At 37.3% G+C, this 16,186-nt stretch overlaps 1 protein-coding gene across 3 annotated transcripts in view; it reads left to right on the forward strand.

Annotated features, from left to right (window-relative positions):
- LOC121740000 (cadherin-23) overlaps positions 1-16,186 on the forward strand; it is a 50,859-nt gene that overhangs the window by 18,436 nt on the left and 16,237 nt on the right. For 2 of the 3 annotated variants that reach the window (XR_006037520.1, XM_042132667.1), the window contains exons 5-21: positions 3,300-3,591; positions 3,732-3,904; positions 4,097-4,294; positions 4,516-4,709; positions 4,786-4,986; positions 5,786-5,900; positions 6,257-6,419; positions 7,859-8,016; positions 8,301-8,456; positions 8,963-9,139; positions 9,570-9,704; positions 10,453-10,637; positions 11,364-11,623; positions 12,242-12,405; positions 12,523-12,690; positions 13,379-13,536; positions 13,705-13,886. Coding sequence is in view for 2 of the 3 variants with exons in the window: in XM_042132667.1 (XP_041988601.1) it covers positions 3,300-3,591; positions 3,732-3,904; positions 4,097-4,294; positions 4,516-4,709; positions 4,786-4,986; positions 5,786-5,900; positions 6,257-6,419; positions 7,859-8,016; positions 8,301-8,456; positions 8,963-9,139; positions 9,570-9,704; positions 10,453-10,637; positions 11,364-11,623; positions 12,242-12,405; positions 12,523-12,690; positions 13,379-13,536; positions 13,705-13,886 (3,079 nt within the window). In the remaining variant the exon portion in view is untranslated. Of the gene's footprint in view, positions 1-3,299; positions 3,592-3,731; positions 3,905-4,096; positions 4,295-4,515; positions 4,710-4,785; positions 4,987-5,785; positions 5,901-6,256; positions 6,420-7,858; positions 8,017-8,300; positions 8,457-8,962; positions 9,140-9,569; positions 9,705-10,452; positions 10,638-11,363; positions 11,624-12,241; positions 12,406-12,522; positions 12,691-12,780; positions 12,865-13,378; positions 13,537-13,704; positions 13,887-16,186 lie in introns of all 3 variants that reach the window. The other variant, XM_042132669.1, reaches the window with a different exon arrangement.

The raw sequence follows: 16,186 nt of genomic DNA on the forward strand, positions 1-16,186 counted from the left end.
AGTAGAAAAGTCGTCAGCTGATAAGTTTTAGTAGGTAAGTATAGATGCTGCTGCGTTACACCTTTCAAGGTGTAACTTTTATACGTGGGAGATCCATGCTTCGGCACGAATGGGCCGGCTCGACCGGAGAAATACCACGTTCTCACAGAAAACCAGCGTGAAACAGTGCTTGCGCTGTGTTTCGCCGAGTGAGTGAGTTTACCGGAGGCCCAATCCCCTACACTATTCCCTTCCCTACCCTCCCCTATTCCCTTCCCTTCCCATCCTTACCTTCCCCTATTACCCTGTTCCCTCTTAAAAGGCCGGCAACGCACTTGCAGCTCTTCTGATGCTGCGAGTGTCCATGGGCGACGGAAGTTGCTTTCCATCAGGTGACCTGTTTGCTCGTTTGCCCCCTTATTACATAAAAAAAAATAACATGTAAGGATCGGACACCGGTGTTAGGACACATTGTATGATATTACACAGTACACACATAATTATTAAAAATTAGAAATTAAATGAAAATGAAAAATATTCAAACATTAGGTTTAATTGAATATGTTCTTAGTCGCAGCTTTTGAAGTAAATATAATATTAACTTCCAAGGTTCCCAATTGTCATCATCATCACATTAACCTCTTCTCTAGGAGCATTTCTTTAACCTAAAAATAATTTGTTTATTAGTATCAATATTCAAAAAGTATTTATTCCATTTTTTGCACATTACAAAATTTTGACATGTCAAGATTTAAATGAAAAAATATGAAATTAGCAATTTTTAAATATGGATTACGGGGAAGGTTGTCTGCTTTATAATTATTGGACTCTGTTTAATGACTGCATTTGTGTATCATGCTACAAAACATTACGTATTGCGATATGAATGCAGTCATGTTCTTTAGATCATTTAAAGTGGCATCCTTAACTTAAAAAATGTGGGTTGATCCACAATTAATGACTGCGAGTACATACGAGTATTGAATACTTAAATCCATATTATAAAAATATAAACTTTAGCTAACCTTAGTATGCCTCGAGAATTATACTGAAAACAGTTGACAACAGTCTCCTTAACGGGGGGTCTCCTGAGCGTGGTAGTGATAAGGGGGATTTTCCTCACTTAAACCATCCCTCCTCACTCCATCTCACCACCAGATTACTCGATTCTAATCTAAACTTAAAAATAATATTATCTTCATTATAGGTCTCTCCGTCATCACCATCATATTGAACTTTTCTTTTATTTAGCATTCCAAAAACCTAAAAAAAAATAGTTGGTTTAGTGACATTAAATGAACTTAATACTATACAATATATACAATATATTATAATATTGTATACGGGGCAATATGCTTTATGTAAGTTTTCCATACTTAACCCATCAAGCCCCAAGCGGAACCCAGGTGCCGCATAACGAGTGATACGTGGGAGAGCCATGCTTCGGCACGAATGGGCCGGCTCGACCGGATAAATACCACGTTCTCACAGAAAACCGGCGTGAAACAGCGCTTGCGCTGTGTTTCGCCGAGTGAGTGAGTTTACCGGAGGCCCAATCCCCTACCCTATTCCCTTCCCTTCCCTACCCTCCCCTACTACCCTATTCCCTCTTAAAAGGCCGGCAACGCACATGCAGCTCTTCTGATGCTGCGAGTGTCCATGGGCGACGGAAGTTGCTTTCCATCAGGTGACCCGTTTGCTCGTTTGCCCCCCTTATTTCATAAAAAAAAAAAAAATAACAACTGAATATCTGTTGTGTCTGGTATTTATTAAAAAAGAGTAATGCCAGGATAAAATTTCAAAAAGTAAATCCAAGTAACGATTTGAGTACTAGGGGGAAGGTGTAAGAGCTGTTGATCATTTTACTCTCCGTTAGAACTTTTTTATTTCAATAAAATCATTGTTTCAAACTTACGTTTGAAATGATAATCCCAATATTGTGATGCCTTCATAAGGGAGTAAGGATTAAAAACTTGCATGAAACTTGCGTCTAAATATTTCTGATCGTCGTCTATTTTGAAGCATTTTCAAATCCTGAAAAAAAAACATTTAGTCCATGACAATATTTTTATCGATATAAATTTATACTTCAAGCAAGGTGCATCCTTAAAGCACACGTAAAAATCTATGCCATATTTGTAGCCAAATTATTACAACTCGGGCGAGTTAACTTGACACCTGGCTTAAATTTTACCCCTCCCTCGCTTCCCCGCGCAGCACCCCGCTCTCGTCGTACGCGTCCAGTAGCGTTAGCATATTAAATCTGTTACCGTTACACGTGTGTTATTGAGTTTGCGTTTCGGAGTTATTTGTTAGTAGTTAATGGTTATTGTTTTTGGATTTTTGTTGAGTTTTGTTGTGTTATTTGTTAGTTGTTACGTTTGAACGTTAAATTTGTTAAGTTTTTGTTATTCGTATTAACGTTTGAACATTGCCGTGCGTCTGTGGTATGAATTAGCTACTCACGGAATATATTAATATGAAGCTAGATCCAAATTATCGGACGCATCCATAAACCTCGTATTCCTGCTGGGGAACCCTTGGGCGAGTCCAACTCGTACTTGGTTAATACTGTGGTTAGTGTAGCCCTATAAAAATAACTAGTTCCGGTAACGTAATTTTTTTTTTGAAATAACTTAAAATAAAAAAACTTTTTTTGCACTCAGTACTTAAGAGAAACGTCAATTGAACCAGGTGTCATGTTAATTCGCCCGAGTTGTACTTGATGTGACATTTTTATCACTAATGGCATAAACAGCATGAAGCGATTAATAAACTTATAAATTTTCTTTTTAACTTACAAAAAATACCGATTGATAAGCTCAAAAAACGTTGTTGAAAACTTACGTATGTTATGTTAAATCCACGTGTTTGAGGCATTCCTTGGCCGTTTTTATGGTTTATTATTTAGCGGAACCACAAAACCCAACAAGATATTCCATTTAACGTTCACTAAACACTTTTATTAGCACTTTTAAAAGTTTTAAAACATGAAATATGCAGACCAGGCTTTTGACGTTTATACACCGATATGAGCTTTCTCTTTCACTCAACTTACTGCATCGTTAGTAAGAAAGAGTAACATTATCAACTGTCAAAATATAAGGCTCCCTCCAATAGTATTATACCTTCATGGTAAAAACAAATTGTAAAAAAAAATAAAGAATGTCAATTCTAAATGACAGCTTTACTGTCAAGTTGTCAACTGTCAACGTGCTGTCAAGTGTCAACTTTGTTTACGAATTTCGGTACTATAGCTCGCTGTTGTTATGTTATGTTATTTTTTTCCTAGATAATTATTAATCTAATGACTTTTTAAGGTGTTATATAATTTACAAGAATTAGACGGAGATGTAGATAACTTTGCCATACAAACAGTCAACGGAAAAGGTGTAATTCGTCTCATAAATCAGTTGGACTACGAACGCAAATCGTTGTATCAATTGAGAGTTTTAGCTGTGGATAGAGCCATTCAAGGCAGAATAAACACTGGTACTGCTGCTATATTAGTCAAAGTACAAGATGTCGAAGACCAACCGCCAGAATTCATTGTGGCCAGTCCAGTCACAAGGATCAGTGAGGATGCTCCTTCAGGAACCTCTGTACTGCAAGGTAATGTATGTTTACTACTATAAAATACCTACATAAGTACTTATGTATGACTTGTGCATCTTGGCTAAGAAGTTTCCTATAATTTCCAATTGAACTAAAACAAATGAATCATAAAACTTCATTATTTATATTCATTATAGTGCGTGCAATTGATGGTGACAGAGGAATCAATAACAGGATATCATACAGCATTATATCAGGTGGAGAAGATCATTTTGACATTGATAGTAGCTCCGGAATTGTTTACACCATTACTTCTTTGGATAGAGAAGATCCTGATAACAGTAATGGCGCTTACATTTTGGAAATCTTGGTAATTACTATATTTTTCGTATTAATTCATGAAGCCCTAAGCGGCCGCATCCGGCCGCGATAACAATAGATAAGCTATTGTGTCTCGTTATTCCACGATCGATGGGTTAAAAACATACATGCTTAGTTAAATCTGAAGAAACTTTTAATTAATTTATCTTTTATTTAGTGTAATATAATATTTGATTTTCAGGCTACAGAAGAATCACACATGGTATCCCCGATGCCAAGCACCACAACTGAAGTTACTGTGATTATAACAGATGTCAATGATGAGACACCGAGGTTCAAAAGTCCAAGATATGTTGGAGAAATTCTTGAAAATGCCCAACAAAACACACCTATTACTTTCCTTCAAGATGCCATACCAGAAGTGTTTGACTTTGACCAGGTGAGCTTTATTTGTTGATTTTTATCATACATTTTTTTAACTAGGTATGTAGTTGCTGAGAAATGTTATGTTGTACTTATGTGTGTGTATAATGTATATATTACTATAAGTATAAGTAGCATCAAAATATATAATACTATATGTAGCATCAAAAATGTGATAGAAACTAGTTAAATACCAATTTTTGATTAGTGATACATGAATCCTTATTCCTTTTCCAGGGAAAAAATGGAACCTTTGAACTTTACCTGGTTGGTGATAATGGGGTGTTTGATGTAACTCCATTTAAAGGAATAAATGAAGCATCATTTTTAATAAGAGTTAATGATCCTTCATATTTAGATTATGAAGTTAATACAGTTATGAATTTCAGTCTAGTCGCCAAAGAAATAGTTACCAAAGACCCCAAAATGAGGTAAGAACAGAGATATTTTTGTATTTTGAGATCTATCTTTTAATGCTATATATACCTGTATCTCTTACTGTTTCAGTGTAGTTCCAATTTTAGTTCACATAAAGGATGAAAATGACAATTTCCCAGAATTCACTGAATCCCTTTATACTGTGTCTATACCAGAGAATAGTGGTGTTGGCACTACAGTAGCGTGGGTGCAGGCCACCGACCAAGACTCAGACAACTATGGTACAAAAGGAATTAGGTATACTAGTCTTGGAGGGAGTGTGGCACACCTGTAAGTTGCATTGAGTCAATATACTTACTTATATCTTTAAACTAGCAATTCTTGTATATCTATATATATATATATATATATATATATATATATATATATATATATATATATATATATATATATATATATATATATATATATATATATATATATATATATATATATATATATATATATATATATATATATATATATATATATATATATATATATATATATATATAATTGGAATCTCGGAATCGGCTCCAACTCGATCTAGCTAGGAATCATTTTTAGAAAATGTCATTTTATTAGTTTTTTATCGAATACCGAGCAAAGCTCGGTCAAATAGCTAGTAATAATTATTATGTTACAAAAGTTTTTTAACGTGAGAGAGCCATGCTTCGGCACGAATGGGCCGGCTCGACCGGAGAAATACCATGTTCTCACAGAAAACCGGTGTGAAATAGCACTTGCGCTGTGTTTCGCCGAGTGAGTGAGTTAACTGAAGGCCCAATTCCCTTCGCTACCCTCCCCTATTTCCTTCCCTTCCCTACCCTCCACTATTACCCTATTCCTTCTTAAAAGGCCGGCAACGCACCTGCAGCTCTTCTAATGCTGCAAGTGTCCATGGGCGACGGAAGTTGCTTTCCATCAGGTGACCCGTTTGCTCGTTTGCCCCCTTATTTCATTAATAGAAAAATTACTTGACATAATTATTTGTAACAATGAAAAAACACAAAGAGTTTTCTTAAAATAAACTTGTAATGACCAATAAGAATTTATTTTAATAAATACTAATAATTTATTATCATTTCAGTCTCCATCTCAACCCAATATCTGGAGTAATAACAGTCAAACACGCAGGAGATGAAAGTTTTGACAGGGAACTGATTTACAGACACTACTTAACTGTGGAAGCTAGAGATGATCAAGTATACCATTTCTTATGTTATTTTATAAAACAAACTCATAAAACTTAAAAAAACTGTCTAAGTGTGAGTGGAACTTAAACACAAAAAGATGCATAAAAGTGATCGCACGTTTACCAGACGCATTTTAGAATTTGTTGTATGTGTATATAAATGTGCGAATAATGAATTCTTAAAATATGTATAATTATTATTAGATATGTACAAAACTACATCATCTGCGTAATTTTAAACTGTCTAGCTATCAGGTAGATATAGTCTGGTTAGAGACAGTAAAGTCACAATAATTGGATCCAGTTTTTACTCTTTAGATAACCTTAAAAATGACGACAAACTAACACCCAAAATTCATCTTGTAGGGAAAAGGCAACAGAAACACAGCTCAACTAGTAATCAACATAGAAGATGTTAATGACAATGCACCAATGTTTCTGGCTAACAAATATGAGGCCAGATTGCTTGAAAATGAATTGGAATTTGAAAACCCTCTTGTTTTGGAAGCTCGAGACCTCGATTTGAATGGTAAGTTTATTTTTATTAATACCTTGATCATGGGAATCGCAGACACAATAGATTTTCAATTATTATGCGACAGCCGGGTGCCGCTTAGGGATTGATGGGTTAAATGTTTCACAATTTAATTTTTGTGTTTATTAGGGTTCCGTACCTCAAAAGGAAAAAACGGAACCCTTATAGGATCACTTTGTTGTCCGTCTGTCCGTCCGTCCGTCTGTCAAGACCCTTTTTCTCAGGAACGCGTGGAGGTATGAAGCTGAAATTTATATCAATTACTCAGGTCTACTGTCCCTTGAAGCTGTGAAAAAATCAAACTTCTAAGCCAACGCAATCAAAAGATACAGCCGTTTATGCCGCAAATTTTCGACACTTGCAAGGGAATCAAAACCTACAGGGTGCTTCCCGTGAACTCAGAATCTTGAAATTTGGTACGAAGCAACGTCTTATAGCATAGATAAAGGAAAAATTACGAAAACCATAAATTTTTAGTTACATCACATAATATATATTTTTTTAATAATTTTAAACTTACTACCCATTTCCTCATAAACGCGTAGAGGTATTAAATTGAAATTCATACCAAATACTCAGGTCTATAATACCTTTAAGCTGTAACAAAATCAAACTTCTATGTCAACGCAATCAAAAGAAACAGCAATTTAAGCTGCATATTTTGAAACTCGCAAGTACTCGCAAGGGAATCAAAACCTAAAGGGTACTTCCAGTCGACCTAGAATCTTGAAATTTGGCATGAAGCAACGTTTTATAGCACACATAAAGGAAAAATTCCGAAAACCTTAAATTTTTAGTTACATTACAAAATATATATTTTTTAATAAATATAAACTTATTACTTTTTTCCTCATGAACGCGTAGAGCTATCAAGTTGAAATTCATATCAAATACTTAGATCTAATTGCCTTTAACCCGTGAAAAAAAAAAAATTCTAAGTCAACGCAAAAACGCAAAACGCAAAAGTACAACCATTGATACCGCAAGTCGCGACCGACCGCCGCCGCCGCCGATAGTCTGCTGCAAGGCTAGTATAAGTGTTTCAGTTATATTATAGATAAATGATATGTGTTAATATAAAATAAAGGATTACTTAAACGATAAAGAGATCTTTGTCTTAAATTTATGCTCCTCCATCTTTCCCCATTGTAATGTTATGAATTTCATTTTGCAATAAAAATACCATAGTTATGACTCGATTGTCGTAATGAACGAACTTTGTAAACCTTGCAGGTTTGTACGGAACCCTCGGTGCGCGAGTCCGACTCGCACTTGGCCGGTTTTTTTTTATTTATACTTATTATAAGTTATCTTCTGGCTCTGGATCAGTATTGCATCCAGTTTTTGTATGTTTTAAATCAGTCCAGTATGTGTATAATAATTAATTATAAATCATCATTCATCACCTACTAAAAATAAAACAATTTTTACAGGCACTAAAAACAGTCACATAGAATATTCGATCATTGGAGGAGAGTACAAGAATAATTTCACCATAGACCCAAACCTGGGCATCATAATACCTCGCAGCGGCATAGATTTTGAACAGATTCCGGGCGACAATACGAACATACGACCTATATATTTAACTGTAAGCATTTGTCATCAACTTATTAAGCATAGTTAATACTAAAACAGATAAAGTACTGCAGCCTACAGACTTTATCCTGCTTAAATTATTTTATTAAAAGTCATAATTAATTTAATTAGGATAATTATTCTATTGGTTTTCAGGGAAAAAACCTGTGTCTAGAGTTTAAATTACTAATACTAGTAGTGCCAAATTTAAAATCCGTTCAGTAATTTTTGTTTGAAGAAGTAACACACTTATTAGTCATTCGCCTTTAAAAATATTATGTGATTCTTTAATTTTAGGTTAGAGCGCGTGACTTTGGCGTGCCGTCTCTTTCATCAACGGTGCCCGTAACAATCTACGTGCAGGACGCAAACGACCACGCCCCCATGTTCGCACAGATGATATACAAACGATCCATACCAGAGGACATGCCCGGCGGCACCAGCATTCTTGAAGTAAATATGTGGCACAGACCACAGAAAATTTCGCTCTACAGTAGTATAATATGGGTCTGGATAGAAATTAAAAATAAATAGACTGTAGTTACAATGTTTTTAGTTAATGGAATCAGGCGTTACTTTGCGGAAATCCATAGTTTAAATTTAGTTTGTTATTATTTTTAGCAATATTCCGCGAAAACATGTTTTCGCGGAATATTGCTAAAAATAATAACAAACTAAATTTATACAATGTTTTTATTTTTGTATTGCCACTTTAAACTTATGGAAACTAAAGAAAGTCAATATTTTCCAAAGTCGAGGCATCGCTATGAATTTGGACTCCAAAATTCATACCTTTACTTGTAGTAAAGTCGACTAGACGCTAAGGGCGAGACTGTACTAACTTCACGTTTCATAAAAGTGACGTTTTCTATCGTTACTCCGCTGCGGTGTAGTTACGCCTAGTGTGGTATCACCTTAACACAAATAAGTAACAATTTGCGTCATTTTCTTTCATTCAGGTGAAAGCCCGCGACGCGGACGGTTCTGCGCCCAACAATCGCGTGGTGTACCGCGTGCGCGGCGCACGGGACAAGTTCGTGATCGACGCGCGCACGGGTCTGCTGGCCGTCGCGCCCGGCGCCTCGCTCGACCCCGACCGCGCCGAGCCCCGGGTTACCCATTACGCTCTCACTGTGGTAAGTTACATTACTGCTTGAACTGAGCCACCAATGGTCACGGCTCCAAGCTCAACAACAGCATGTTATACTGCTGCTATAACATTAAACACAATATTTCCTATTTGAAAAAAACAGTTGCTTCATACAAGATTGCCGTGGCTTTGAGGCATTGTATGAAATAGCTAATTTTTGATGAGAAATTGCTGCTATATAGAAAAGAAAAAGATAGAAATATTATATTCAAGAATATACTCGTAATAATAATTGTGGAAAGTGCAAGAAGGAATGAAGTAACCGTGTAATATTGAAGTCCTCTTTAAATTACATTAAGTTTTATACATGAAAGCATAAAGCCGAAGCGCGCTGACGTCTTTTCAGACGATATATAATAGTAATATGACGCGTTGTGTACGTTGTTTGGTCCGCTACATTGTGATATGGTTAACAGATCGCTCTGGACGGCGGTATCGGCGAGCAGCAGCTGACTGCGGCGGTGCTGGTCAACATTACCATCGTCGACGTCAACAACAAACCGCCGGTCTTCGCCGAGCCCGGCACTATACGAGTCAAGGAGAATACGCAGGTACGACTATGATAGTAAGGTTTAAAATGGCTTTTTGTCTCTCGCTCGTTATAATATCTTATTGCTCATCGTAACGTCCTTTGTCGCTTGGGAATATTACAGTTTTCTGTGACAAAAACTATCCTATGTCCTAAACTCAAAGCATCCTCATACCGAATTACGTCAAATTCAGTTTTGCGGTTAAATCGCGAAGAACTTAACATACAGAGATACATTTTCGCATTTAAAATACTAATGGACTAAGTTGTTCAATATAGTCCTACTAATAATGAGCCGACGTGCCTTTTTAACCGACTTCCGAAAAGGAGGAGGTTATATTATGTTCGGCTGTGATTTTTTTTGTATGTTCAACGATTACTCCGCCGTTTGTGAACCGATTTTCAAAATTTTTGTTTTGTTATATTAGGTTTCACTCCAATTTGGTACCATGTTCACAAAAGTGAGCCACCCATGGATCCCATCATCAGATCACCACTTTTGTTAAAAATAATATTACTTACTTAATATAAATCCCTACTATTAAAATTTGTTAATGTGTCCATATTTCAATACCCATACTATACAAATGCGAACCGATTTTTATGAAATTTGGTATAAAGATAGTTTGAGTCCCGGGAAAGTACTAGGGTACTTTTTATCTCGAAAAAGCGTACGGTTCCAGCGCGATAAACGAATTTCTTCGCAACGGAGTTGCTGGCGTCGTTAGTGTCTATAATAAAATAAATAAACATGTTTTCAAAAATCTCAGGTGGGCACAGCAGTGTACCGAGCGCACGCGTACGACTTAGACGAGCAGCCGGTGTTACGGTTCAGTATCGACAGGCAAGCCAGCGCCGCTAGAAATGAAGAGGGCGTCATAGTGCCCGTGTCAGAATACGACTATGTGGGACTGTGGGACCTCAATACTGTCGATGGATCGCTGAGGATAGTCAAGTAAGTTAAGTTTGTTGGAGCAACATGAGAGTTCATACTATCAGAGAAGTTGTTGTTGAACCATAAAGTTAATATATCTAGCGGAATAGAGAAACAAAGGCCTGACTGTTGCTCTATTCCGCTAGGTATATTAACTTTATGTGTTGAACCTACGTTATTTGACCGCATTATGTCAAACCAATGTGACAGATCTAAATTAACAATGAATTGAACGGAACCCCTGCAAATGACGTAGGTAGCAATTTGCTTATGAATGAATTTCTTCGATGGTACATATTATATCCAACGCAACACAGCCTTCCAATTCCCATGTTTCGTGTTGTGCCATTTATTTTGTTCTATGTCATTTTAAAGAGATTGGGTAAAAAACTAAAGAAGCAACATTTAAAGATGAGTTATGACATTTGAATGTCTATAACTCTATACGTATTTTTATATACTCTAATTAATTTGAAAATATAATACTTAGTTAAATTTAATTGTAATTTAAAAATATGACCTGTTGATAGGTTGAAATAAAGATTTATTATTATTATTATTACACGTATAGTTGTCGCCGATGGGACGATTGTGCAATTATTATCAATTATCATGAAGTTTGCTACTTAAAAAAACAATGCTGTTTCTTAATTTCAATTATTTACTATGATAATAACAATGTAATATTATATAATTATAATGATCTGTTACCACTAAAATGAATATGATATTGTTTTTCACTCCCAGGCTATTGGACCGAGAAAAAGTGGAGATGATCAAATTGGTGTTGAAAGTCCAAGACATGGCAGCCGTGAGTAACGGGGTTCCGCAGACCGCTACCGCCACACTCACAATAGTTGTTGACGATGAGAACGACAACAACCCGAAATTCCGAAAACCATTCTACAAGACATCCATCACAGAGAATTCCAAAAACGGCGCTCACATCGAAACCGTGATCGCCGATGATGCGGACAAGAATAGAACGATCACGTATTTGTTAGAAGGTATGTTATGCTGAAATCATATAAGAAATCGAGTAACAATATTATATCCTAAAATATGATATTATGTTGTTACTGGATTTCAGGGATTTACTATAAAAGCTTTTTTATATGATTACTTTGCTGCTTTTGGATGAATATTTTTCTTGCTTTGGATATTATAATTTGTATAATATTTGTGTTAAGGTTATTTATAAATTAAAAAATCGTGATAAGTCGTTCGTACAAAATCGATAATTTTCATAAAAAAACGACAAGCCATTTTCAAAATAAATATCCCAATACCGTGGACGGCAAGTCTGTCAATTCAATGTCTTCTTGTATAGAATATTAGTTATGGCACTTCAAAATGCAGTGCATCTCAACCCATTGCAAACTGACCCGAACTCGAATTGGCACAAATGGGTCTTTCAACTTAGGCTCAATTTACACCGGAATGGCAGAGGCGAGGCGAGCAGTTTCAGTGTCATATGATTTTAAACTTTATCTTCATATATTGTAATACGTAGTATCGCTTGAGAAATCTACGGCCTCCCGTGGACGCTCGTGGCCGCTCCGGATTCCGGTGTGAATTGAGCCTTACTGTCCCAGTTTGCCGCTTCTAACCTGTAAATCATACAGGCAAGGAGGAGATCAGCAGTCTGGTCCACCTGGACAGCTCGACGGGCGAGCTGGTGGTAGCTGGGAGAATAGACCACGAGGTGCAGCCCTGGCTCAACCTCACAGTCAAGGCCATGGACAACGGCTTCCCGCCTAGATATGACGTCGTCGATATCGCTATACAGGTATTTTCATTTGCAACATGTTTGATACTTTAAAGTTCAATTAAGTGACATTGACCGGCCCGCTCCAGCCGAAAGCTCAAAATAGAACATCACAGGAAACAATTTTATTATCATCAGGTGTTAGACGAGAACGACAACAACCCGGTGTTCGAGTCGTCCTCGTTCGAGTACCGTGTGCGCGAGGACGCCGCGCCCGGCACCGTCATCGCCAACATCACGGCGCGGGACCTAGACTCGGCCGAGTACGGCAAGATCACTTACCTGCTCGACCGTATGGCGACACAGGTGGGATATACATATAGCATAGTACTGGTAGGTAGATAAGACAACGAGCCGGTGTTCGAGTCGTCCTCATTCAAGTACCGCGTGCGCAAGGTCGTCGCCAACATAACGGCGCGGGACCTGGACTCGGCCGAGTACGGCAAGATCACGTACCGACTCGACCGTACGGCGACACAGGTGAGATAATATTATAGTATAGCATATTATACAGTGTTAGATAAGATGATAACCTAGTACGAAAACGCATCTTTTTCACATTTTTAGGGGGAAGTACTTTCAACACTTCAGAATAAGATACATAGAAGATAAATTTTCGATTTTGAAACTTCATAGTCAGGGATCCCTAGAACAATTTTTTTCAAAACTATCAAGCTAATTTTTTGTGAGTACTAGCTTCATTTTGATAAGACTAACAACAATTTTATCTGCGAAAAATCTCGGAAGTGGTACCCAACAGAGATAGAAAGTATTTCATTCTTTGATTTGATGATTCTAAAATATGGATTTTTATATTTGTAGGTCAATGTTACTCTTAAATTATATAACTAATAACCTATCAAAATACAAAAAAATCTGCTCGTTAGGGTTCCGTTTTAGGGTTCTGTAATCAACAAAACTTAGTTGACTACAGACCTCTAAAACGGAAACCTAACCATCAGATCATCAGACCATCTTTTCGTTTTTTTTTCAGGGCAAGTTTCTGATAAACGCTGACACTGGTGCCCTCACTGTGTCGGACTGGTTAGATCGCGAGACACAATCCACCTACAACCTAGTCGTTGAGGCCTGGGACAACTACCAGTTTGGCTACCTCAGTGGCGAAAGCAGAAATGCCTTCAAACAAATAGTGTTAGTATATCCCACTTACGCCAGCTTCTCTAGAGCGCTTACTCTGATTGTAGAAATATAGATGTAGAAAAATTAGTAGAATCCAGGTGAAAATTTATTAACATTGTATCATTATATTGACATCAATATTTGTGTTGAATAGATTCCTTTAAATTTATGTTATTTCAGTGTGAACATTGAGGACGTGAACGACAACGCGCCAGTACTGACGCTGCCCGTGGAGTGCGTCACCGTGACGGAGTTCCACAACGTCCGCGAGCCGATCGCGCCGGTGTCGGCCACTGACGCCGACGACAACACCCTGCCCAACGGCCGCGTGCAGTTCCACCTGCTGCCCACACAAGGCAGCGGTAAGTAACTATATTGTCGTGAACGATGCGAAGGTACTGACGCTGCCCGCGGAGTGCGTGACGGAGTTCCACAACTTCCGCGAACCGATCGCGCCGGTGTCGGCCACTGACGCCGACGACAACACCCTGCCCAACGGCCGCGTGCAGTTCCACCTGCTGCCCACACAAGGCAGCGGTAAGTAACTATATTGTCGTGAACGATGCGCCGGTACTGACGCTGCCTGCTGACTGCGTCACCGTGACGGAGTTCCACAACGTCCGCGAGCCGATCGCGCCGGTGTCGGCCACTAACGCCGACGACAACACCCTGCCCAACGGCCGCGTGCAGTTCCACATGCTGCCCACACAAGGCAGCGGTAAGTAACTATATTGTCGTGAACGATGCGCCGGTACTGACGCTGCCTGCTGACTGCGTCACCGTGACGGAGTTCCACAACGCCCGCGAGTTGGCCACTGACGCCGACGACAACACCTGCCGCCCACACAAGGCAGCGGCACAGAATATATATTAGTAGTACCAACAGAAGTCTCACTTGCGAAACCCGTTTAAAGAAGTAACGACTCATGTTACGATACTATTAAGTTCAAATTCCGACCGCGCAGTGCTAGGTGCCTACAATTATATTCACCTACATGTCCGCTCTCTGTCTATCGCATAACTCGTACCTTTTCTGACGAAATCAAGGTTTTCGCCTTTTAGAAAACAAAATATTATTTTTTAATTACTATTGGTATGAATAGCAAACCTTTTTATAGTAATACAAAATTTTAGTAACCCAACCTATATTTTATAGTAGTTTTATATATTTGATTATAGTGCAGAAAACTTTTACAATTTAAACATAGTAACTTGTGTTTATTTCTGTGTAGTTTGTGCGTTTCTTTGTATGAAATTGGTTTATTTGCTATGTTTGTATAGTTTTTATCTAATTTTTGTATTTAAATACCTTATTCAAATACATATTTCATTGGCCTTTCTTAATTGTTCATTTTTATAAGATTTATAACGATTTTGTCACAGCGGTTAAATCAGTATCACGAATAAAAATCGTCTATGATCAGTAAACAGTAGATACGCGACGAAAAATCTTGCGCGTGCGTCACCGCTCGCTTGTGAGTCCCTACTGATTGGCCACCCGCGGGTGGTACTTACAGTTCGATACCTATTCTCGCAAGTGGGACAGGCCTGGCAGCGGTAAGCTTTTTAGTACATGGGAGTCTTTAAAGAAACCACCTTAATTAAGAATGTGTGGTTGTCCCTACGAATAATAAAAACTAAGGAAGAGTAACGTTGTCAAAAAATTTGTTCCGATTCTACAAAATGTGGCCCAAATATATGCATACTTTATGCAAAAAGATACCCGAATACATGCAAAAATTTTGTGTAATTATGAAGTGACAATTATTGTCAACGGCTTATATTTTGTCAATAGGGATGATGACAAGGTCAAAGATTAGCGAATTTTGTTAATAAAATAAAGAAATCACGGTAAAAAATAAGTGTTCCCAAAATTTCAGCTTGATAGCATTTGTATTTTTTGTTTTTGTTATGCGCCTTCAAAGTTGGATATTCAAGTCGAATTTTTTTATATACAATTCGATAACTTATACAATTAAAAGCAACTTTTATTATGAAACCACTTTCATAAACGCAATCCATACTAATATTATAAATGCGAAAGTATCTCTGTCTGTCTGTCTGTCTCGCTTTCACGCCAAAACTACTGAACCGATTGCAATTAAATTTTGTACACAGTTATTCTAGAGTCTGAGAAAGGACATAGGCTACATTTTGATGTGGGAAAATATCTTATTTCCATGAAAATATCGATGAAAATTAATTCGCATTGCGCGTGGCCAGCGCTCATCCCGGGGGTCCTGGGTTCGAGTCCCGCAGGCGGAACAAAAAGTTTTCAATGTTCCTGGGTCTTGGATGTGTATTGAAATAATATTTCAAAAATCTTAAATATATTTTATGTATAATATTATAAAAAATCCAGAAATATATCGATGCAATGAACATTTTAGTTCTAATACGATTCAACAGATGGCGTTTTATTTTTTACTTCATTGTAACATAGAACTAATCATACTTATAATTAGTTATTATGTTTTTGTTTATATTTTTTAATGCGTTAGAATAATATGTTTAATAATATTATCACTTGGTATAATAATAATCAATCTATCTTATCTTATAGAACTCCTACTGCATTTCTAATATAATATATTAGAAATGCATGCATTATGAATGAATGAATGAATGAATATACGTTATTGCGCACATCACAGTTACAAAC

Source organism: Aricia agestis, chromosome 2 (genome assembly GCF_905147365.1).
Source record: "Aricia agestis chromosome 2, ilAriAges1.1, whole genome shotgun sequence".
In the NCBI taxonomy this organism is placed as follows: Eukaryota; Metazoa; Arthropoda; class Insecta; order Lepidoptera; family Lycaenidae; genus Aricia; species Aricia agestis.